The sequence below is a fragment of the Sus scrofa genome, chromosome 7, assembly GCF_054392235.1.
Source record: "Sus scrofa isolate SSC_HxYL_T2T_F1_AM1 chromosome 7, Sscrofa_HxYL_maternal_Yorkshire_Landrace_v2.0, whole genome shotgun sequence".
Lineage (NCBI taxonomy): Eukaryota > Metazoa > Chordata > Mammalia > Artiodactyla > Suidae > Sus > Sus scrofa.
In genome coordinates this window covers 79,954,985-79,980,908 of record NC_139389.1, presented here as the reverse complement: position 1 = coordinate 79,980,908, position 25,924 = coordinate 79,954,985, and the positions used below count along the sequence as shown (strand labels likewise).

At 35.5% G+C, this 25,924-nt stretch overlaps 1 protein-coding gene across 5 annotated transcripts in view; it reads left to right on the top strand.

Annotated features, from left to right (window-relative positions):
- Positions 1-25,924, top strand: part of LOC106504458 (uncharacterized) — a 1,793,907-nt gene that overhangs the window by 1,371,695 nt on the left and 396,288 nt on the right. For all 5 annotated transcript variants that reach the window (XR_014810743.1, XR_014810742.1, XR_014810741.1 and 2 more), the window contains 2 exons: positions 3,399-3,717; positions 6,884-7,044. Coding sequence is in view for 2 of the 5 variants with exons in the window: in XM_084969048.1 (XP_084825174.1) it covers positions 3,399-3,717; positions 6,884-6,969 (405 nt within the window). In the remaining 3 variants the exon portion in view is untranslated. The remainder of the gene's footprint in view (positions 1-3,398; positions 3,718-6,883; positions 7,045-25,924) is intronic.

Sequence of the window (25,924 nt, the reverse complement as noted above, 5' to 3'; positions counted from 1 at the left end):
AAGGTACAATCCTTTCTTCTTTAAAATAGGAAAGGGACTGAGATCCTGCCTAGAAATACTGCATCTAAATGCTATTATCTGTTTCATCATACACCATGGGATTAAGGAGGGATATTAGTTGGGGTAATTTACAAATGTCAGCAAGTCTATATATACTTACTTTTTGTATCTTAGTAATGACACTGGATTTTAAGGTTCTCAGAATATTTACAGTTTTGCAAGTTAACCCATATGACTATATGTGTCCCTTTTTGGAGTAAATTTCAATATATTCTAATCTGGGGGGGGGCCTGCACCCATGGCATATAGAGGTTCCCAGGCTAGGGGTTAAATCAGAGCTGTAGCTTCTGGCCTAAGCCACAGCAACCTGGGATCCGATCCTAGCCACATCTTTTACCCACACCACAGCTCACAGCAACACCACATCCTTAACCCACTGAAGAAGGCCAGGGATTGAACCTGCATCCTCATGGATGCTAGTCAGATTTTTTTCCACTGAGCCACAATGAGAACTCCCTATTCTACTTTCATAGTCAACTCTTCACTATGTTATATATTTATCAGATTAAATACCTTTTGGAAGAATAGAAAGGCTATAGGTCAGCTAGGTTTAAGTCATGACTTGATGGCAGGATAATTCAAGTATTTCTAATTTGTAATACCTGCAATGAGTTTCTCAACATGAAACCTTAGAGTCAAATAAGAAAGAACATGGCACAAAGACTTAATTCTCAAGAACTGCTGGTTTACTTGCATTAAATTCATACAAGCACAATGCAGAGTTCCTGTTGTGCCTCAGTGGTTAATGAACCCGACTAGCATCCGTGAGGATATGAGTTTGATCCCTGGCCTCGCTCAGTGTGTTAAGGGTCTGGCTTTGCCATGAGCTGTGGTGTAGGTCACAGACACGGCTCAGATCCTGCATTGCTATAGAGTAGGCCGGTGGTTACAGCTCTGATTAGACCCCTAGCCTGGGAACTTCCATATGTGGCCCTAAAAAGACAAAAAAAAAAAAAAAAAAAAAAAGTAAATAAAAATACAACCACAGTGCTTCCTTAGCTACCAAATGAATTTTCTCAGTAGGGGTTGATGAAAATGTGTAGCCAGGGGAGGTTAGGGAAATCCTTGCCCTTTCCTAGGCATCTTCTTTTAATTTATGTTTGAACACCAACATGAATACATGAGATGGCCAATTCCTTTGGTTAGATCTAAAAATATGCTTACTTCAAAGACCCTTGGAACTTTTTCTGTACTTGCAGACATCACCTTCCTGACTATCTAATACTAACTTCCAGACCTCTTGTTTCCATTCCTTCATCCTACTGCCACTGCTTTAGGTCAGTCACAAATCATTCCATTTGTGATTACTCTAATGATTTCCTCTTCCCACTGCTAGCAATATCTCCAGCACATTCTAAGAATTTGTTCTTTTTCATGCATAATTATTATCAGATTTATTTTGTTCTTTTATATGTTAACCCCTCCTTATTTGTATGTTTCTCAAATTGGGTTGCCACATACCCTAAAATGGACCAAAACGCACTTGAAATCAACACAGTTCTTGAGTTCTAGGGGTTTTGTTATTGTTCTATTGCTATTTAGTATTTGTGGAGGAATATTTGTTATCATATTGAAATTACAACCATAAATGAAATACAATATAAAATTAAAGGGGATTGTAAGTTCAAAATTTGGGAGTTACCGTCTTGGCACAGTGGAAACGAATCTGACTAGGAACCATGAGGTTGTGGGTTTGACCCCTGGCCTAGCTCAGTGGGTTAAGGATCCGGCATTCCCCTGAGCTGTGGTGTAGGTCACAGATGCAGCTTGGATCCTGAGTTGCTGTGGCTCTGGCATAGGCCTGGGGCTATAGCTCCAATCAGACCCCTAGCCTGGGAATTTCCATATGCCTTGGGTGCAGCCATAAAAAAGACAAAAGATAAAAAAAAAAAAAAAAAAAAAAAAGATTTACAGGCTTTCCAAGTGGATGATGGGTTTAACATATTCCTATTATTTATTAAAACTGCTATTGCTCATTTTATAAAAAAGGTAATGGATATCAGCAGTGGTGGCAGCAGGCAACAGCTGAGGAAGAGAAGCAGAGGAGCAAGGAAGTGAGGAGGAGGGGAGCAGCTGGAGGAAGAAAACTGGGAGAGGGAAAGTGGGGGAGGAGCTGCTGCACTTGGGAGCTCATGTGTTTTGTTTGCTTATTTATAATCATTTAATAAATGTTCCAAATACTCCCTTTACTGAGCTACAGGTGAATTTCATGATGAAGAAATAAAATCCCACAAGGACACACTTTTAGCAGTCTTAATCAATGACATGTAACCTCAGGGAAATATTTTTCTTGAAGGAGAGTTTTGAGAGTTTACCTCCCTTTATCTTTACCTCCTCCTACCTCCTCCTATTTTGAGTTTATCTCCCCTGACCTTCACCAGCTTCCACTCTCCTCTGCCATTACATTATTGCGCAGGGGACATTTAAAAAGCGCTATTTCATTTCATAACATACAAAGGTCTTTATTAGATGGCTCATGAATATATGTCCAATATTCTTCAGCCTCCTATGTTTACACATTCTAATTTTACTGAGACTTCTTGCCTCACTTTCTCATACTTCTGTGTTATTGACAATGCTGTTCCTTTTGCTTAAAGTCTTCTCTTCCCTTCTCTATCTGGTTGATTATTATTTATTGCCCATTTCCCTTCTCAGATAATACCTCTTCTATGAATCCCTCATTCTTGAATAGGAATATTCCACTTCATACTTAAAATGATGGTGTTTTATACTAAAGTATAACATTAGGCAGAATCAAAATAAAGATAAAAGACAAAAAAGGTATGGAATGCTGGTAGAATGGAAAAGTAACCTGTGAAAAGAACTAGGATGGCTCAAACTAGCAAAAATTAAGTATCACTCACTTCCTGAAGACAGAATGCAATACTATCTATAATCTTGCCAAAGTAATTAAACCTGGGTGTGTGATCAAAGCCCTGGATCTAGCTGATTATTTGCAGGTGACAGAACAGAAAAACACATCAGACTGCATTGTGAGAATGAGATCAGCTAAACTTAGAACTGTGGAACTCTACAGGTCAAATGGTCTGGTTTTTGGCACATGAATTCTAAGGAGGAGAAAAGAATGGAGAGAGAATCTATAGATTATAAGAAACCTGAAATACATGTTGAATTTAAGATTGGGCAAGACTAAATTATAATGTCAAATAATGAACGTGTGCATAGTAAAATCTAAGAAATACAAAGAAGTAACTACTAAAATAGTCAAAAGAGTAGATATTTTTGTAGAGAAGAGGCTGTGAATGAGAATAGGCATATGAAAGGTATTTGCCATATACTAATAGATTAATGTTTTTGTATTGTGTTTTTCTCACTAGAGGCTGGTCAATTCCTTTGGAGCTGCTAAACTCGACAATGAAACCACTTCCTTTTTTCCAGCTCTCACTCCCTGGGGGTACAGTGCATCTGTCCTAATTGTCCCAAGGCCATGTACTAGACAACTAGCTATAGCTCCCATGCCCCAGAGCCTGAGAAATTACTCAAATTATCCAATCCACAGGAGGGAACCTGTAAAACTGAGTTACCTTCATTTGATTATCATACATAAACTGTCCCCAAAGCTGCAACTTGATGGTATCATGTCACCAGTTACAACCCTTTGGATGTGGTCATGTCTAGCAGCCATCTCTCAGAGCTGTAAGTACCAAAGAGTTTTATCTTTCATCTATTCAAATGACATTCATATGTTGTATCATTCTTCCGTCGAAATAATTTTTAAATCTTTTAAAACAATATGTAATCTCATGAACTTTACCTGTGTGCACTCTACCTTAGGATTGAGTACAGGATATGTGTCACACAGTGAGTAAGACCAGGATAGACAAAAGGTCCTGGAAAAGTGGGGACTGGAAAGAGGAGCATGAAGTGACATCTATAAAATCAGACTAGAGAGCAACTTCTAAGGAGGGGAGCAGGACCAGAAGCTATGGGAGGACAATTCCTGAGACAAGGGAGAGAGGGTTAATGATATGATACAGTATTTAGAAAACATATCGAGAGTTTATTGACAGGTCTGTTGGAGAAGGAAGAAGAGGAAGAGATAAGAAAAAGTGAAGCAAATATAAAGAAATGAAACAATAACTGAGAAAAATGTATAAGGAAGAAAAAATGTTATAATTCTTATTTCAGTTGGAACTATATATACATATAAAGATTAATATAACATTGGCTATTTAACCAAGAGCCAGTAGTTCCAACTATGATAGGAAGATGGAAGGAGGTAAAACAGGGGCTGAAGAATATAAAGCTCAAACATAGTAAAAGGAATTCAGCAGGACATTTTATGAACCAAGAAACAGCCTTCTACAGCCATTGTATAGAGTTAAGTAGACAAATGTTAGGAGAAATAAAGAGTTGAGAATGTTTGGTCTAAGTGTGGGAGTACAAACTCAAAATAAAGCATTTCCACTCTCATTAAAGTGGCAACCTGTTGAGGAAGCAATATTCCAGTCACTGTTTAAAGTCATTGGAATATTTTTCTAATATTCTGACTCAAAACTTTCTAGCTAATAACCTGTTTATGTCTGTCTTCTTTCATAGTTAGTCTTATTTCACCATATATGTTACAGACCCTATAGTTATGCCTGGACTTTCTGAAACTGAAATCATTTTAAATCTGTACATGATCTACTAAGTCAATGTATAATTGGAATATCTGAAGGAGATAGGCAATTTTGTATTAGTATCAGTGTTTCCTATTTCTATTTTCTAAGTAAAGAGGAAATAAATATACTTTCTTGTTATGAAGCAAAGTAAATCCTATCCCCATATCTGTTTGAGTAATAGAAATAGATTTGGTCCATCAAGCAAAACTATCGGCATTAGGTTTAGGAACCACAACAAACCAGAGGATTACAAACCAACACAGAGATTTTTAGAAATGCCCACCTCCCTGTACCCTCCCCTAGAGGAGAGCACAAGGCTGACTTTTTCCATTACAGAGATATAAGATGTTTGTGCTTAGATAAAATTTTTAATTTGTATTTTGTCTTTGGATGCAGAGGACCAATGAGTAAATTTTCAGAAAATCAACTGAAATAAACAGATATATGTTATAATTGGCACTAGCACTCTGCCCTAGGGAAAATATATACTATATAGATAGAGAGAAGAAAAAGAGGCTAAAAACATAGGGTATCATCATTCCTAGTGTATTATACATCTTACTTTTAGCCAACACTCAAAATATGTAATCAAGGCTGAGATGCCTGTTTCATGGTATGCTCATAAAAAAGCTAATTATAGCGTATATATACAATATACTAATATATATTTGTTTCTTTGAATATCTGTAAGTGGTATGTAGCACTTCAAGGACATAACCATCTAACTTCAGATAGTCTATGCAGCAATATTTGAAGTCATAGGCAATATCTGTTACTAAATCTATTGGGAGTTTTGTTTGTTTGTTTTGTTTTTTTAATTGAATCTGACTTGGACAGAGAAAGTTGAGAAAATACAATTACTTAATTGTTGTCTGATTTCAGTTGTAATTGAAGAAGCCAGAACACAAAAAAAGTATTAGCCATTTTGGGAAAAATTTCTCTGAACAATTATGATGAAGTCTTAAGATGTACACAGGGGATTATAGGGGACTGGAACCCATTTATAGTTAAGGCAAGGCTTCAAGTAGAAGGTGTCCACTGAAGAAAAATGACAATCTAAGTCATGAGTTGTTTTATTTTGGAAACTTACCAACGGCTATAGCCCAGGAGATGACCTCTCAAATACATCTGAGAAACTGTTCAAAAGGGGTTAGTGAGGAGCCAGGGTAGATAGGACTTTTGCTGGAGGAAAAAAAAAAAAAGTACTAGAACATCAAAAGATTACTGCTAATCACAAAAAACAAGCATCTCAAGTTAATGCTCTTAGTGCCCTGCTATAGTATTATACGATGCAAGAGTCTGAGTTTACTGAAATTATTCCTTAGAGATGCATGTAAACTATTGAGGGCTAGTATCCTTGTTTTTCACCATCCTGAATTCCCTTCAGGGTGAGGGGCGGGTGGGCACAGCAGCTGCAATGGCTGATGGCCTGAGGGTCTAAACATCCTTTGTTTACTGATATGGCAAGTGACATTCTTTGTCTACAAAGGTATATGAGCAGGTGAAAAAAATCATCTACAAAGTGTGGAAACAGGGTAGAGGAAAGACAGCCAGGTTTGGGAAACAAAACCTAATACTGTGGTTTTCAAACTTGATCTTGAATGAGAATCACCTGTATGGCTTATTAAACCACAGATATTTCATTACAATCCCAGAGTTTCAGATTCAGTGGGTCTAGGGTTGAGTCTGAAAACATCAAATATTAGGTAAGCCCTGTGCTCCTGGAAAACAGTGACGGGTAAGAACTACCCCCAAACTTTTGTTTCCCACCATTCTGTTTCAAAAAAAGCCTTTTTGCCAAGAACCACTCTTTTCCATATGATTTAGAAAGACTCACTGTCCACACTTTTCTTATAACTAACATAGATTTGAAGATGACTTCTTTTTACTAGTGACAAGGCCAAACACAGGGCCTCCAACTTTCTGTTCTTAGTCTCCTGAATGATTAGCTAAGAACTGAACTGTTTGTACCTCTGAACCAGCTATGTACAGAGAGAAATTTCCTTTCAGCTGACTGAGACATCCCCTGATTGCAAAACCATCACAATGTAAATCACTCCTGTGACTTGTCCTCTCACTACAGAATTCTAAGACAAAACCAACCTGCTGATAACACTCAGATCTTCAATTTTCAGTGTTACCCTATGGCCACAATCTAAAATTAATCTCCTGATGTTTTCTATTTTGCCTTTTTTTAGGCCCTGAATTTTACATTTCTAACAACTACCCAGATGATGCTCATGCTACTGCTCTAGGAACCACACTATGGAAACTGCCACCCTAATGCAAGTATAGGCAATAAGGAGAATATCTGATTCACACTAGTAGCCAAAGGGAAACCGTTAAGTATGTGGAACTGGTAAGTATTTGTAAACATTTTTCTCAGGTGAAAACTAGGACCTGCGCTAAAAATGGAGGAAGCCCACCTCCCAGGTCTTGGTGGGGTAAGGAGGAGGTTTCTCCTCAGATTATGACTTTATGGTCTTTCTTTCCCTTGGTAAAGGAGTCATTTTAGAAAGCAGTGAGATCTAAGCACATGGAGAAGTTCTAGACCTGTAAGAGAAAATTAGAGAAGTTTAAGAAGGAAATGGGTCCTTCAGGATGTAGTAAATAATCCCAGACCTAAAAAAATTCAGCTTTCTACCTCCTATATATTTTTTTTCTACTGAAGCAGTTAAGTCACTGCGATGGATTCATAGTTTATGAAGGTATTGTACGGTTCTCAGATTTGAGCCACATTTCCACATCTTCTCAGATAAAAACAAAAACAAAAGCTCTAAACAAAGATGAAAATGCCCAATAGAATTCATGCTTAAATAAACACTTGGCAGTGTTTTAAACATTGCCTCTGAATTCCTCTTTCATGTCAGCAAAGTTAACAATTTGAGCGCTGCATCTTAGAACAGTAGTGTAGGCATACTCGTGCACTACAAACCTTGTGGCATGACATTTCTATCTTTGGCTCAGTGTTAATGATGTTCCATGCTGACCCTCTTGTGTGAAGGCAGAGCTGGAGAGCACAGCTTTGATAGCAGTGTTTACATGAATGTTTGATAAGCATCTGTCAGCTCCTAGCACTCTACAAGCCTAGGAACACAAAAGGAGCCAGGGAACCCTGGAGCTTTTGCCACCTGAAAGCATAGTCTGGTGTGTTTGCTGAATTTCAAATCAGCATTGAAATTGTTCTCTTTGTAGGTCAGAGTGTAATTTATGTATTATTTACTCAAAAAATAGAACAAATGATAAAAGACAATTTTATCCAAAAAAGGTTTTGATTATGGAGGTCAGAATTCTTTTAATGTATACTTATTTTTCTACAACTTGTTTGGTCCTACTGGACACAACATAGTGTGCAGACTGAAGTAGATTTGACAGGTTAAACTGAGTTTTAGGAATATTGACTGTGTTTCTCTTCCCCCGCCCCACATCATTATGCACTTATTCCTTGAGAGAAAGTATGGTGCTTAGTCTGTGTACAAATAGAAAAATCTATATTTTGTGGTAATATAGAAAAGAATGTTCAAAAATTAATTAGCTTTGGATTTTTTAAGACTTCCAACATCTTTATTTTGTCAATACATGTTGTGCACTTTGTTCAGGAATTAATGAACCTTGAAATAAGGAGACAACTTTTTGGGTTTTTTTTTTTTTTTTTATTTTCCCACTGTACAGCAAGGGGGTCAGGTTATCCTTACATGTATACATTACAATTACATTTTTTCCCCCACCCTTTGTTCTGTTGCAACATGAGTATCTAGACAAAGTTCTCAATGCTATTCAGCAGGATCTCCTTGTAAATCTATTCTAAGTTGTGTCTGATAAGCCCAAGCTCCCCATCCCTCCCACTCCCTCCCCCTCCCATCAGGCAGCCACAAGTCTATTCTCCAAGTCCATGATTTTCTTTTCTGAGGAGATGTTCATTTGTGCTAGATATTAGATTCCAGTTCTAAGTGATATCATATGGTATTTGTCTTTGTCTTTCTGGCTCATTTCACTCAGTATGAGAGTCTCTAGTTCCATCCATGTTGCTGCAAATGGCATTATGGCATTCTTTTTTATGGCTGAGTAGTATTCCATTGTGTCTATATACCACATCTTCTGAATCCAATCATCTGTGGATGGACATTTGGGTTGTTTCCATGTCCTGGCTATTGTGAATAGTGCTGCAATGAACATGAGGGTGCATGTGTCTCTTTTAAGTAGAGCTTTGTCCGGATAGATGCCCAAGAGTGGGATTGCAGGGTCATATGGAAGTTCTATGTATAGATTTCTAAGGTATCTCCAAACTGTTCTCCATAGTGGCTGTACCAGTTTACATTCCCACCAGCAGTGCAGGAGGGTTCCCTTTTCTCCACACCCCGTCCAGCACTTGTTATTTGTGGACTTATTAATGATGGCCATTCTGACTGGTGTGAGGTGGTATCTCATGGTAGTTTTGATTTGCATTTCTCTTATAATCAGCGATGTTGAGCATTTTTTCATGTGTTTGCTGGCCATCTGTATATCTTCTTTGGAGAAATGTCTATTCAGGTCTTTTGCCCATTTTTCCATTGATTGATTGGCTTTTTTGCTGTTGGGTTGTATAAGTTGTTTATATATTCTAGAGATTAAGCCCTTGTCCGTTGCATCATTTGAAACTATTTTCTCCCATTCTGAAAGTTGTCTTTTTGTTTTCTTTTTGGTTTCCTTTGCTGTGGAAAAGCTTTTCAGTTTGATGAGGTCCCATGGGTTTATTTTTGCTCTGATTTCTATTGCTTTGGGAGACTGACCTGAGAAAATATTCATTATGTTGATGTCAGAGAGTGTTTTGCCTATGTTTTCTTCTAGGAGTTTGATGGTGTCCTGTCGTATATTTAAGTCTTTCAGCCATTTGGAGTTTGTTTTTGTGCATGGTGTGAGGGATTGGTCTAGTCTAATTGCTTTGCATGCAGCTGTCCAGGTTTCCCAGCAATGCTTGCTGAATAGACTTTCCTTTTCCCATTTGATGTTCTTGCCTCCTTTGTCAAAGATTAATTGACCATAGGTGTCAGGGTTTATTTCCAGATACTCTATTCTGTTCCATTGTTCTGTCTGTCTGTTTTGATACCAATACCACACTGTTTTGATGACTGTGGCTTTGTAGTATTTCTTGAAGTCTGGGAGAGTGATGCCTCCTGCTTGGTTTTTGTTTCTCAGGATTGCTTTGGCGATTCTGGGTCTTTTGTGGTTCCATATAAATGTTTGGATTATTTGTTCTAGTTCTGTGAAAAATGTCATGGGTAATTTGATAGGTATTGCACTGAATCTGTAGATTGCTTTGGGTAGTATGGCCATTTTTACAATATTGATTTTCCCAATCCAGGAACATGGAATATCTTTCCATTTCTTTACATCTTCTTTGATTTCTTTGATTAAAGGTTTATAGTTCTCGGCATATAGGTCCTTTACCTCTTTGGTCAGGTGTATTCCAAGGTATTTGATTTTGTGAGGTGCAATTTTAAAAGGTATTGTATTTTTGTATTCCTTTTCTAATGTTTCATTGCTGGTATACAGAAATGCAACTGACTTCTGAATGTTAATCTTATATCCTGCTACTTTGCTGAATTTATTAATCAGTTCAAGTAGTTTTGGGGTTGAGTCCTTAGGGTTTTCTATGTATAGTATCATGTCATCTGCATACAGTGACAGTTTTGTCACTTCTTTTCCTATACGGATGCCTTTTATTTCTTTTGTTTGTCTGATTGCTGTGGCTAAGACTTCCAAAACGATGTTGAAGAGCAGTGGTGAGGGTGGGCATCCCTCTCTTGTTCCAGATTTGAGTGAGAAGGCTTTCAGTTTTTCCCCATTGAGTATTATATTTGCTGTGGGTTTATCATAAATGGCTTTGATTATATTCAGGAATGTTCCCTCTATACCCACTTTGGCGAGGGTCTTGATCATGAATGGATGTTGGACTTTGTCAAATGCTTTTTCTGCGTCTATTGAGATGATCATATGATTTTTGACCTTTTTTTTGTTAATGTGGTGTATGATGCTGATTGATTTGCGTATGTTGAACCATCCTTGTGAACCTGGGATGAACCCATCCTGGTCATGGTGTATAATTTTTTTGGTATGTTGTTGGATTCGGTTGGCTAAGATTTTGTTGAGAATTTTTGCATCTATATTCATCAATGATATTGGCCGATAGTTTTCTTTTTTGGTGGTATCTCTGTCTGGTTTTGGAATGAGGGTGATGGTGGCCTCATAGAATGTCTTTGGGAGTATTCCTTCTCCTTCAACCTTTTGAAAGAGTTTAAGGAGGATGGGCACCAATTCCTCTTTATATGTTTGATAAAATTCACCTGTGAAGCCATCTGGTCCTGGACTTTTATTTGTAGGGAGTGATTTTATGACCTCTTCAATTTCATTTCTAGTGATCGGTCTGTTCAGTTGGTCTGTTTCTGCTTGATTCAGTTTTGGCAGGCTGTAAGATTCTAGAAAATTGTCCATTTCTTCCAGATTGTCAAACTTGTTGCCATATAGTTGTTCATAGTATTCTCTTATGGTTTTTTGTATTTCTGCTGTATCCGTTGTGGTTTTTGGAGACAACTTTTTGTTTTAGTTAATTCAGAGATCTAAGAAGTTAAATATTTTGTGATGCCAGGAATTCCTGATTTGGCATGGCGGGTTAAGAATCCAACTACAGTGGCTTGAGTCATTGTGGAGGCACAGGTTCAACCCCCAGCCCAGCATGGTGGGTTAAAGGATATGGTGTTGCTACAACTGTGGCATAGGTCACAGCTTCCATTTGGATTCAATCCCTGGACCGGTAACTGCCATATGCCACAGGTGTGGCCATTAAAAAAAAAAAAAAAGTATGGTGCCAGAAATACTTTGTCCTCTTTAAATAATGTCTGTGCAAATTTAGTAATATTTTTGCCACAGAAAAAAGTGGATAAAATAGCATACCATGTCTATAAATATCACTTATTACGAAAATATTGTAATTAGCATTACCATAGTCTGCATATCCAAATATAGTTAAGACCTTTTGAATATCAAATATCTAATTTGACCACAGCACTTTTATTTAATGGAAAGTCTCAAGGGGTGTATTTTGGGAAACATATGACTAGTGTGAGCGTTGTATAAATATTGAGTGGGCATCAGAAGAATTTATAGCCAACTCATTCATAGCCTTGAATTTCAGCCAAGTATTTTGTATTTTATACCTTTGTAAAAATAAATGAGTATTAAAGACTTTAGGAATAAGTGTGACACTTTCATACCGACAGATGATTATTCCGAGGAGCCTTGTACAATTAGATATACCTTCTTGTATTAATCACTTAAAAGTTACCTTATACTTTTTTCTCTAGATGATGAGGGCATACATGCTAATTTTGTTCAATCTGTATTTCCATACTTTTCAAATTTTCTATGATAAGTGAGTTTGCTATTATAAGTTCAAAATTAATAGCTCTTTATTTAAGAAAGATTAAAAAACTGAGTTTTAGACCATGGTGTTAAATATTGAGGAAAGATGAGAGGATTGATGCAAAAATAATAGGAGAAATTATAACAGTCTATGATTGATGTTGTTAATTAAAGGAAATAAAGAAGAGGCAATGGTTGCAAAACAACTTGAAAATGCATGAATGTGTTAAGAACTGATAAATATTTAGATTTGGCAAAGGATGGGGATGACTAGGTTTCTTGGATTATATAGAGATGAAAATAAATGGCTGCCATCAAAGAACTTATTTGGAGAAAGAAAACTAATATACATGAATCCACTTCAAACATTTAAATGCTGCATTGTGTAGATTTGACTAGAAGAGGAAACAGACTTTATAGAAGTGGAAACCTAGGATATGTAGATGAGCCTAGAGAGAAAAAATAAGAGACAATCAAGTTTACAAGGAAGATTTAGATAAGCAAAGGTGAGATGAAAGGGTGACTGAATCTAAGAACTAAAGACAGCTTGGCATGTGAGTGAGTGTGGCAAATAGAGATGAGAACAAGAAGTCCAGTCTCACCAAGATTGCTGCCATGTTATTGAACGTATGTCACCAGGGAACAAACAAAATACACCTTTTTCTTCAGTTGGAATAAAATACCTGGGTTCATTTATTTATGTTGAGAATTTAATGGAATTAATAGTGTTCAAGGTATCACTTCCTTAAATATTACATGGGAGTCATGGATGGGTTGCCTTGAAGAATGAAGATCCACAAATATCCTGCCAAAGGAAAGTGCTTAGTGAAATAACACTGTATCATGACCAGAGAAGAGTAAGGAGGGAGGAGTTGGAAGGAGAAGAAAGGTTTGGAGAGAAAAATCAAGGATGAAATCAAGCAGGATGAAATCAAGCAGGGCTATGGGCATGATAAAACTTGGGGGCCTACTTTAAGTGCAATAGGTAGACCTTAAGAAGTATTAAGTAAATAACATGATCCCATTTACATTATACAGTATAAAGAGCTTACTCTATATACTGAATAAGGAATTGGCCCAAGTGTGAAAGACGAAAATGAGGTCAGTTTGAAGGCCAGTGCTGTTGTCCTGGAAAAAGATGCAAATTGGCTGGTTGAGCCCTGGCAAAATGTAATAAAAATAGTGGCTAGATTGGTGACACATGTTTTAGGCAAATTAACAGAGCTCAGTGATTTGGATGGAGGGTGAAAGAGAAGAAATCATCAAGAATAATTTGCAGGTTTTTTAGTTTAGTAACTGGGTGACTATGGAGAGTTAACATTTAATGCAAAGAAGGAGACAGAATGTAATTTTTTTCTTTTAATAAATATTTTTTGAACAATTCTAGATCTTTTAAGAGATTCTAAAGTAAGCACATAAACAAACATAGAAGAGGGTGTTACTGGAGGTAGAATACATGACATTGAAAAAAGGGAGTAGATTCAGAAAAACTTAAAAAAATTTGCAGCACAAGCATTTGCGAATATGGGCCTGCATCAATATTGTGGATAAAAGTGGAAATTCTGTAGAAATAGTAGTTCTTAGAGGAACATCTTAATAAGAAGTTTCAAAAAAAGTTACCAATAATTTCTTCCCTATCATTTACTCAGAGGATTAATGATTTATCTACAGTCTTTCAGCAAGTTTAACCTTTGGAAAGTCATTCCCCTTCAGCTGTTTCCTTAATCTTAAGAGAGGATAAATAAGGAGATACACCTCATCAAGCACTAGACAGATTTAGTTTCTGAACAAATGATAAATTTAGTCTTTTATTGTGTGTTAGTGGAAAGAAATCACATACCTTGAGCAAGTCTGTGAAAGATTCAGGATTAACAGCTGAGATTTACTTCCTGATATTAACTTGGGGATTTGTACAGATGATTTCTGAAGGCAATTAATACAACATATAGCAATAAATTGGCAAACAACACTTCAGTGAGCTTTAAGAGAATTTTTTTTCTAAAATAATAAAATTGTGGCTAGAAAGCAAACTGTATACTTTTGTAACATAATTGGATAAATGACTTAAATTTTAATAGTATAATAAATTACCTCTAACATGACTTGACTGAGAGAAGACTGATCAGCATTAATAAAAGCCTACAAAAAAGAATACTTTAAGAAGTGAAGTTATAGTAATTTAGTCTGCATGTAATTATTCAAAATACTAACAAAATTTACTGTATATTGCACCCCTAAAAGATGCTTAATGTATTGAAAAGGATAATTTGAAATTATTACATAACACTATTGGCAAACATTTTTAATACATGTAAATTATTTCCAAGGGCATGAGAAAAAAAAAGCAAATTTCATATAAATGATAAATATTCTCCCACAAACAAATATACAAATCAATGATAAGCTTGTTTAATATAAAAATTGGTAAACTTTATATTCTCAGTGTTCTTTGAATTAAAACCAATTTCAAGTCACTAAAATCTGTATTTATCAACTATTGTGAGAATGATCACTTAATAATATTTTGCTAAAATTGCATAGCTATAAAGCAGATAAAGCCATAGATTGTTTTCTTAATGAAGCTTTTTCCATTCAGTTATACTAAAGCTTAAAATATAAATAAATTTTAAAATTTACATTAAAATAGCAAAGTGTGAACTTAAAATTAGAAACTCCATAGACCTTTTATTTGACAGATTTCTTTAATACTTTTTAATTAGCTAAAAATATCTTTATTTTCATTCCCAAAGGGTAATAATTTATGTATATAGTGTGTGTTTTCTAATAACCTTTTTGTGCCAGCCGATTAGAATGTACACAGATGAACCCAGGAGGAAATTTTAAATAGTCTATAATATTTTTCCAGTAAGAATAAAGAGTAAAATGCTAATTGATATTTGTTCTGTTGTTCTACAAGCTGTGAAATAAATTGTGCATTATATAGTATACAACTAGCTTAGAGTAACAAAAATCCAGAAGGGGGTAAACACTTAATAGCTATTTGCATATGTTTTATATATATATATATATGTATATATATATATATATAATTTGTAGGTAGAGGTTTGTCAGCATATTTAGATATTCATGCTATTCTTCATAAGTCTCAGTTCTTTCTACATCTATTTCTATTAGAATTTTTATTTTATGATTTTTATTTTTCCATCATAGTTGTTTACAGTGTTCTGTCAATTTCTACTGTATAGCAAATTGACCCAGTCATATTCACATTACCCTCCATCATCGTCCATCACAAGTGACTGGATATAGTTCCCTGTGATATACAGAAGGATCTCATTACTTATCTACTCCAAATGCAATAGTTTGCATCTATTAACCACAGACTCCCAGTCCATCCCACTCCCTCTCCCTCCCCTTTGGCAACACCAGGTCTGTTCTCCAAGTGCAAGAGTTTTTTTTCTATGGAAAGGGTCATTTGTGCCATATATTAGATTCCAGATATTAGTGCTGTCATATGGTACTTGTCTTTCTGACTTACTTCACTCAATATGAGAGTCTCTAATTCCATCCATATTGCTGAAAATGGCATTATTTTTGTTCTTTTTATGGCTGAATAGTATCACATTGCATATATATACCACATCTTCTTCTTCTTCTTTTTGCATCTTTATTGGGATATAGTGGATACATAACATTGTATAAGTTTGAGGTGTACAACCGGTTGATTCGGTACATTTATCTATTGGAAAATGATAGTGTAGTGTGAGGTAACACCTGCATCCCATCACATAGTTGCCATTTCATTGTTGTGGTGAGAACATTTAAGATTTATGCTCTTAACAAGTTTCAAGTATGTAAACAGTATTATTAATTAGAGTCACCTTGCTGGACATGTGGTTTCTAGAATATATTCATCTTATATCTGGAAGTTGGCACCTTTGAGCCAATCTCTCCCCATTTACCCCCTTTCTTTGATCCCAGGAAACCACCCTTATACTGTGTTTCTTTGAGTTTGGCTTTTTTAAGATTCTATGTATAAATGACATCATATAACAATGTCTATCTCTGTGGAAATCCTGCCATTTGTGACAACATAGATCAACTTTGGGGGCATTGTGCTAATTGAGATAGGTCAGAAACCATTTTATTCCCCCACCAAATTTCTATCCTTCAAGAAGCACTTTCAGGTTCAATATTCTTTATCCTGTAGATAAAGCAAAAGCCACCAGATTTATCCAAGTTAATCAAGGTCATAGTTATGCTTTAAAAGCAATGAGAGTCTGGTTTTAAGCCTACTCTCCTTAGATGCTTCTCCCCAGGAGCAGAAAAGAGTTGAACATTTGCCAACAGTTCCTGCATTGTCAGTGATAAAGTCACTTGTGATATCAAGTTCACTTTCATCCAGTTTCATACTTCAGCCTTAAAGCAGGTCCTGTCTTTTTGTACAAGGGCTCCATCCTTGTCATATAGACTTGGGGTTTTTCAACCTCGGCACCACTGACATTTTCATCAATCTATTCCTTATATGTATGCTTACTTCTAGAAAACATTAATCCAAGAAATCTCCTGGAATCCTGGTAAGGAGCCCATATCAGTTGTTTCAATGTATGATGCCATTTCTCTGAACAAACTCAGACAATGCCTCCATTATCTATAGAAGAACCAGCCTTTTTTATAAGACAAGTTAAGGCTCTGAGCAAGGTGGTCTCTGCCAACACTTCTAACTGCAGTTCCCGCCACTTTGTATCACACCACAGGAAGACCAAACATCGATACAGTCTCATGTTTCTGTCATCATTCATCCTGTTCCTCCACCAGAAATTTCCTCCCCATAGATAAATTCTTCTTATTGTTAGGAATAAATTCAGGTACCATTTCCTCTGGGGGCATTTGCTAGTATCTCTTGTTTCAGGACTTATCTGGCTTGCTTTTTTCTCTGCTCTCATAATGTCCTGTATATGTCACTAGCATTTTATCACCCGGAATATAGTTCATGCATCTCTTTTTAATTAATTCACTCTATTCATTGAGCAGTTTTAGGTTTACAAAATATATGAGTGGAAAGTACAGAGCATTCTTATGTACCCTCTTACCCTTCACCCTGTTTCCTTTTTATTAATATCTTTGATTAGTGTAGTACACCTATTATAAGTGATGCCAATATTGATATATTACTAATAGTGTCTAGAGTTATACGAGTTATGTAAATTTTCTCATATAGATTTTGAACATATTTTGTTAGGTTTATACCTAAAAATTTCCATCTCTTTGTACTAATGTAAATGCTATTATGTTTTTAATTTTATTTGTTCATTTATTTACTTATGTATTTTTTAGGTCTGCACCCAAGGCATATGGAAATTCCCAGGCTAGGTGTCAAATTGGAGCTGCAGCTGCTGGCCTATGCCTCAGTCAGAGCAATGTCAGGTCCAAGCTGTGTCTACAACTTCCACTGACTTACACCACAGCTCACAGCAACACCAGATCCTTAACCCACTGATTGGGGCCAGGGATCAAACCTGCATCCTCATAGATACTAACTGGGTTCATTACTGCTGAGCCACAATGGGAACTCCATGTTGATAAGTTTCAATAGTTCATTGCTAGTGTATAAAAAAACAATAGATTTTGTGTTTTAAATGCATTGTTCTACCTTACCATAATTGCTTATTCAAGCAGATTACTTTTTGTTGTGGAATCTTTGGGATTTCTGTATGGTCATGTCATCTCCAAATGAAGCAGATTTATTTCTTTTTTCCAACTTATTTTCTTTGCTTGTCTCCTTCCATTTGTCAGGACTTCTGGGAAAATGTTGAAAAAGTGATGAGAAGTGTGTATCTTTTCCTTGTTCTTGATCTTAGCAGGAAAACATATAGTTTCTCATTATTAAGTTTGCTTTTGGTTTTTTGTAGATGTTAATGAATAGATGAAGTTCCCCTCTGGTCTCAGTTTTCAGAGAGTTTCCAGTTGCTGAGGGAGTTCCCTTTGTGGCACAGTAGAAACAAATCTGACTAGTAACCATGAGGTGGCAGGTTCTATCACTAGCCTCTCTCAATGGTATTGCTGTGAGCTGTGGTGTAGGTCGAAGACACAGCTCAGATCACGTGTTGCTGTGGCTGTGGTGTAGGCTGGTGGCTACAGCTGATTTGACTCCTAACCTGGGAACTTCCATATGCCACAGGTGCAGCACTAAAAAAAAAATGAATAGATCTTGAATTTTTTCGAAAGGTTTTTATTTTGCATCTATGGATAAAAATCATATGATTTTTCTTCTTCAGTCTCTTAATGGAAGAGATTGAATTAATTGATTTTTGAGAGTTAAGCTATCCTTGCATAACTGGATTAAATACCACTCATTTGATGTGTAATTCTTTTCATAAATTATTGGATTTAATTTGCTAATATTTGATTGAGACCTTTTGTATCTACATTCATGAGCGATATTAGTTTGCAGTTTTCCTATAACATCTTTTTTCTGGTTTTGGTAATAAGGTAATTCTGGTTGCATAGAACGAGTTATAAATATTTCCTCTGTTACCACTTTTGGGAATTGATTTTAGAGATGAAGTATAATTTTTTTCTTCTAATTTTTGCTGGAATTCACCAGTGAATGTACCTGAGTCTGTTTGAAGGGTTATTAACTGTTTATTCAATGAATTAGTATATTTATCTTTATTTAGATTTTCTATTTTTCTTTGTGTAAATTTTGATAGAGTGTTTTTTTCAAGAGCTAAGTCCATTTCATCTAGATTATCAAATTTGAGGGCATAGAATTCATAATATTTCTTTATTTTTTTTTAATGTCTATGATACTAGAAGAGATGGTCAGTCCTTGATTTCTGACATTAGTTATTTTTATCTTCTCTTTCCCTAACCTAGCTAGAGGTTGATCAATTTTATTGATCCCTTTTCCAAGTGCCAGATTTTGGTTCCATTGGTTTTCACTGTTATTTTCCTGTTTTGAATTTCATTGAGTACCATTTTAATTTTTATTATTTATTTCCTTCTACTTTCTTTGAATTTATTTGTTGTTCTTAAACCATTGATTTTTAGATCTTTCTTTTCTTATACAAGCATTTGTTGCTATAAATTTTCCTTTAACCACTGATTTTTTAATGCACCCCACAAATTTTATGTTTTATTTACTTTAAAATATTTAAAAACATTTCTTAATACTTGTCTTTTAGTCATGTGCTATTTAGAACTGTGTTGCTTAATCTCCAAGTGTTTTGGTGTTTTCCATCTATCTCTCTGTTACTGATTTCTAGTTGTTGTTGTTGTTGTTGTTTTTAATGCTTTAAACATTTCATTCCATTCATTTCTGGTTTGGATAGCTTCGGCAAAGAAGTCCAGTGTTATTTTAACCATTGTACCATTACAGGTAAGGTATTTTCCCACTTCCCTCTCTGCAGCTTCTTAAAGATTTTCTCTCTTTGTTTTTCTGCAGTTTAAATATGGTTTGTCTATATGCAGATTTTTGGGGGGAAGTTTTCTGCTTTTTCTCTTTATTGGTCTTTGGTATCTATCATTAATTTTGGAAATATTTTATTCATTATTGCTTCAATTCTCTTTAAAATTTTATTTATTTTCATTGGAATATAGTATATTTACAGTGTTGTTTTAGTTTCAAGTGTATGGTAAAATGATTACTTTTTCAGTTTCTTTTCCATTATAGTTTATTATAAGATATTGTGTATAGTTCCCTGTCCAATACAGTAGGTCTTTGTTGGTTATCTTTTTATATATAGTAGTGTGTATATGTTAATCCTAAACTCAAATATTTCTTTTTTCTTTTCTCTCTCTTTTTTCTTTTTCTTTTTTTTTTCTTTTTATTAGGCTCTGCCCAAGGCATGTATAAGTTCCAGGCCAGTGATCAAATCTTAGCCGCAGTAGTGACAACATGAGATCATAAACTCACTGTGCCACTAGAGAACTCCTTTCTTTTTTTTCCTTATGGTATTACTAATATGTGTTCATTATAACTTCTATAATCATTCCAGGTGTTGTATATTCTATTCTCTCTTTTTTCATTTTCTATTTCTCTTTGAATTTACATTTTAGTAATTCTTATTGACATTTTTTCAGGCTGATTCTCTCCCTGGCTGTGTTCAATGTATTAAACTATTAAATTTCTTCATTTTCATCAGTGCTTTTAATTTCTAGCATTACCTTTTGACTTTTTCTAAGAGTTTCCATCTTTTGCATGCATGTGTATTCTCACATGCTGTCCACTTTTTCCATTAGAACTCTTAGCATATTAACCACAATTGTTTTAAATTCCTGCTATGACAATTTTGATGTATATGCCATATCTGAGTCCGGTTCTAATGCTTGTTCTGTCTCTTCAAACTGGATATTTTTTTGTACTTTACCATGCCTTGCAAATTTTTAAAACATTTTATTGGAGTGTAGTTGATTTACAATGTTGGGTTAGTTGCAGGTATACAGCAAAGTGAATCATACATATATATGATTCCTTTTTCCCATATAGGTTATTACAAACTATTGAGTAGATTCCCATGTGCTGTACAGCTGGTTCTTGTTAATTGTTTTATACAGTAGTGTGAATATGTTATTCCAATCTTCTAATTCCTTCCTTTCCTACTGCACAGTTTCTCCTGTGGTAATCATTAAAGTTGGTTTTAAAATCTGTGAGTTTGTTTCTGTTTTATGAATAAGCTCTTTTGTATCACTGTTATTAGATTCCACATATGAGTGATATCATATGATATTCGTCTTTCTCTGTCTGACTTCACTCAGTATGGTAATCTATAGGTTCATCAATATTGCTACAAATGCATTATTTCACTATTCCATTTTATATATGTACCACACCTTCTTTATCCTTTCCTCCATCAATGGACATTTAGGTTGTTTTCATGTCTTGGTTATTGCATACCTTGAAAATTTTTGTAGGTAGTGAACATGTGCTAAGTATAAGGAACTGAGGCAAGTGTGACTTTATTGTGAGGTTTTATGTTTATCTGGCTAAGAGTTGGACTACGTTCACTGTAACTGTAGGTATCAGAGGCTAAACTTTCCTCTGATGTCCTTATATTTGTCTCCCCTGCTCTGTCTGGGTTTCCATAAAGTGCTATTAAATAAAGCCTAAGATGTGCAGTTCTCTGCATTGTATTCACCTATTATTATATACGATCCCTACTGCTTTGATGGTAAGGTTTGGTATTTCTTTTCCTGCACTTGTAAGGAAGAGGTAGCTGGAGCTGGCTTTTTTCTTCACCAAGGTCAGTTAGGCTCTGGTAAAATAATTTATCTTGAGGACAGTTCTTTTTAAGGAGATAGAATATTCTGGGAGAATTTCAGAATGGCTGCTTTTCTCTTCCCTTGCTGGAAGCATAAGTTTTGTTTTGTTTTGTTTTGTTTTGCTTTTGATCTTTACTGAGAGAACTTGTAGGGCTCCTGAAGTTAAAACTCATAGAAGTGCAGAACCTCTCTAAGTCTATCCCCTGCCCCCTGGAATTCTTAAGTCTCAGACATGCCCATGTTGAATATCTAGACATTAGTCAATCACAGTGAAGTTTGTTTAGCTCAGTGCAGGTTCCTGTGGAGATTTCTGCTCTGCTGAGTGTTGAGTCTCTCTATCTGCTTCTCTGTCCAATTTTGGGGGCAGTGGTTTCCCTTGTAACCTTAATCTTCTGGTGGTTCTAAGAAGACCTGTTGATTTTTCAGTTCAGTTTATTTCTTGTGAGAATCAGAGTGATGATTTCCAAGCTCCTCATATGCCATGTTGGAAACTGGAAGTCCTGATGTATCTTTTTATGTGTTTTTCTTGCAACTAGTGCCTTGTGCCTTTTTGAGGGATCAGAAAGCCATCAAATATATGTAGAATGAAAAATCAATTCTGTGACCACTTATTCCTCATGTCAAATTAAAGTCCTTAAGAAATCTAGAGCATTTTTTTGTATCTCCTATATGCTAGTGCCTGACATATGAAGCTATTTTCAGTACATAAATAGTGTAACTTGCTTTAAAAACATGGCTTTGTGGTCTAAACCAATGCCCATAGACATACTATAGGCATTGGTTTAGATAATCTGAACATATAAACCAATGCCCATAGATATGCTCAGAATGTACTAAAATAAACCACCTCAGTTTAATTTGCTTCACATCAAAACTAGTAGAAAAGTAGACACCAGAGAATAGTTAATGATGACCATGAAAATGATGAGACATAAAAAGTGTCTTTGATAAGCAAATACCTTTCCTTTTTGAGATGTGTATCTACTCACTATTTGTACACAGATTTGCAAGAAATATAGATACAAATTAAAATAGGTGAAGATAAAGATTTATATTTTATCATGATACAGTTTAGATGGTTCTAGTTGGTTTGCAATCTTTCTTTTGTTGCTAGTCTTGTTCTATAAAGACTGGATTCCTAGGGTACAAAATGTCTCTCTTTATGCTTCCTCATCATTTAGCATCCTTATGAGGGGATTCACCACAGAGTTCTTCAAAGGGGAGCAATTCAGCACCCCAGGGCCAGGCCAGCAGCAGTGCTTCCCAAACCATCATCAGGCACTTTTAAGGATGAACAACAGCTCCCCAGGAGATGTAGTGCAAATCCAGCCCTTTAAACTCATTTGCTTTAATTGCGTAACATTTTAAATACTGCACGCCAGTGAGAGGCAGGTGGATCAGCAGGTGCAGTGTGGCGATCTGCCAATAATGGCATCAGAAAAATAGTCCCTCACAGAGGCAAGAAGCAAAAGAGACTGAGTGAAGAACTCCTCTGAGCTTAATGTCTATTTCATCCGGTAATTGCAGCAGAGGGGAGGATTTCCAAGCAATCTAAACCAAAGCTGTTTTATTCATTTTTAGCTATACTTTTTTTTTTTTTTTAAACAACGGAGGTCTCAGAAATAGAATTTTAGTCCAAATTCAGCCAAGTCCTTTCTGCAGTCACCCTACTGAAACTCATTTATGGGTAAAGCTGTTAAAGAAAAGAGAAATTATGAAAGCAAATATTTTCCTTCTAAAACTTTTTTTGGGGACAATCTGAGGTATATCATGCTAAATTCTGTATTGAGGGTACTCATTTAACCCAAGTAAAATTGGAAGGCAATTTATTAAAGAAATTCATGAGATTATTTTCTAAGTTAGTAATAAACTCCAAACTACATAAACTATTTTTTCCTTTCATTGGCACTCTTTATATACAAGGGAAGAAATAGTGCAGGTAAAGTATAATTAGAGAGTATGCTATATATATTTTAAAAACTATTAAAATTAGATATTCGTAGAGATACCCAAGTTGCTTTGAGACAGGTAAATGAACACAGATTTATTAACTCTATATCTTTTTATTTATAAAAAAAGCAGTTCATGATAATAAATTTGGTTTGTCTTTAATCACAGACATCACTAATTAATTTTTAAAAGTATTTTGGAGTTCCCTTCGTGGCTCAGTGGTTAACGAATCTGACTAGGAACCATGAGGTTGTGGGTTCGATCCCTGGCCTTGCTCAGTGGGTTAAGGATCTGGTGTTGCCGTGAGCTGTGGTGTAGGTCGCAGTCGAGGCTCTGATAAGGCTTTGCTGTGGCCCTGGCATAGGCCAGCGGCTGCAGGTCTGATTAGACCCCTAGCCTGGGAACCTCCAAATGCCACAGGAGCGGCCCTAGAAAAGGCAAAAAGACAAAAAAAAATAAAATAAAAAATAAAATAAAAAATAAAATAAATAAATAAAGGTATTTTGACCAAATTGAGCTCTGAAGATAGAGTGGTGGTGAGTGAAAAGAAGTGAACTTTTTGTTTATGGAATTCCATCTCTATTTTGGCTTCCTTTTTGCCAAGTACAACTCTGTTAAAATTCACACAGAAATGGCAGTTAACAAAGTATTGTCACATAAAATTCCCTAAGCAGCAGCTCAAAACAATTCAGGGTAAGACAAAATAGAGGGGAAAATTTTTAAATTTAAGATCTCCTATTTGGTAGACCCTGTGGTTTATCTGTTCCATTCACATATTTTGAAGGCAGATGCTATTAATACTTTTTCCTCTTCATTAACTGAGGCCAAGAGTTGTTAGCCCCAACCAGATAGCTATTGGGTGGTGCAGAACAGTTTCAAATAATTTTGTCATATGCCACAGTGAACTATTTTGCTGCTACAATGCATTGCAAGATATATCAATAATTTAGGGATTATGTGATAGCAAATGAAAATTTTCCTTCATATTTATTTTACTATAATGGCATGGTGTCATGGATGAGGGCAGTAATGAAACCTCTAAGAAGAGATAGGTCTTTAGAAAACTAAAAACAGTTATATTTGGAGTCCTGCTTACATATAAGAAATAAAGAGGGTGTAGATGACCATGCCTTCCCTACTAGAAAGAAGGCTATGCCTTCCCTACTTTTATTTCTATACTTTCTATTAATAAAAGTACTTGGACCACCTGATAAATCAAGAAATACTTCCCCTATAAATACCTTGTCTTTAATATTGTACCAGCTTTTATTCTATTTTCCTGTTCACTGTGCAATCCAATGCTTTCTAGTTACTTATACTCACTCATTTCATAACTCACCCTTTCATATCATCATTCAGGGCATCTTTTTAGTCCTGTCAGTACATGGGACCAGAACAAGCAAAGCAGGGATGTAAAGATATATATATTTCACACCAAAGTAAAAGTGAGATCAGAAAAAGAAATGTGTATGATGAAAAACTGTACAGCACATTATGATGCTCCCACTTGCATATTAGAATTGCATCATTTTTCTAAAAACATGTCTAGAGTGACTTAACATTTTGATTTCTGATGTTGAGAACTTTCTCCGGTAATATTAAAGTATCTCCTCTCTGCCCTAGCTTTTATAGTGCCTTGAATAGTCTTGTCTGGCACGAGCAGGAGTCCTAAAGCCAACTCAGGCAGACTCAAGAAGGAATATACCTGATTTCTTATGAGGCCTCCTGGGAATCACAAATCTGTTATGTAGGGATTTGAAGCTTCTTATCAGCTATCAGGTGAGAATAAATGACTGACTTAAAGTCTGTGAGGTTCTATCAGCTGAGTAGTGAGGAATTGGCAAAATGATCATCCAGTTTGTGGATCAGCCAGATCCTAACTCTGCCATCCCAACCTTAGACAGTTTAGAATTTACTTGATTCCTTCAAGAAGATTTAAAAAAAGAAAAAAAGATAAATAATCATCATACTTTTTCATAAACAGAAGTTCTGGGTAAAAGAAGCAGCTAAAACCAACGTTGAGATGAAATATGGATTTGATGTATCAGATTTTTAATTACATTGAATGACAGAGTTGCTGAAATATTCATGTGGTGGAAATGATTAGATACATTGCCTGGTAGGTAAGAGAAGTGGTGCAGCATAATTTCTGTCTTTATTCTTGTGAAAAACAGAATTTATCTCAATATAGGAGATGAAGAGGAAGTAAGAAGGTTTAGGCTAATTTCCAGTACAAGGGGCAGAAAGTTACCAGGCTTAAGGCATGTATAAATCTAGGATTGCAAAAAAAGAGTGGGAGAGAAATGAGACAAAGACAGTGAGTTTTGAGAAATTTGGGGGATTTTTTTTTTTTTTTTTGCTTACTTTCAATTTATAATGTTATTCACAATTTTGTTTCAGAACTGTATTAATCAGAGTTCATCAGTGTACGCTGCCACATTTAGGGTATTTTTTACCCATCTGAGAGGTATGAAATGGAATTTCAGTTGCAGTTTTAATTTGCATATGCCCTATGATGACATAGGTTAAACATCTTTTACATTTAAATATATTTTTGAGCTAACAATAAGTAACACAGAATTATAACCTGTCAGTGTCTAGGGGGGTTATCATAAGAAAAACTTTTCAGGGATTCTATTATTTAGAAAGTGTGTTTACTAAGATAA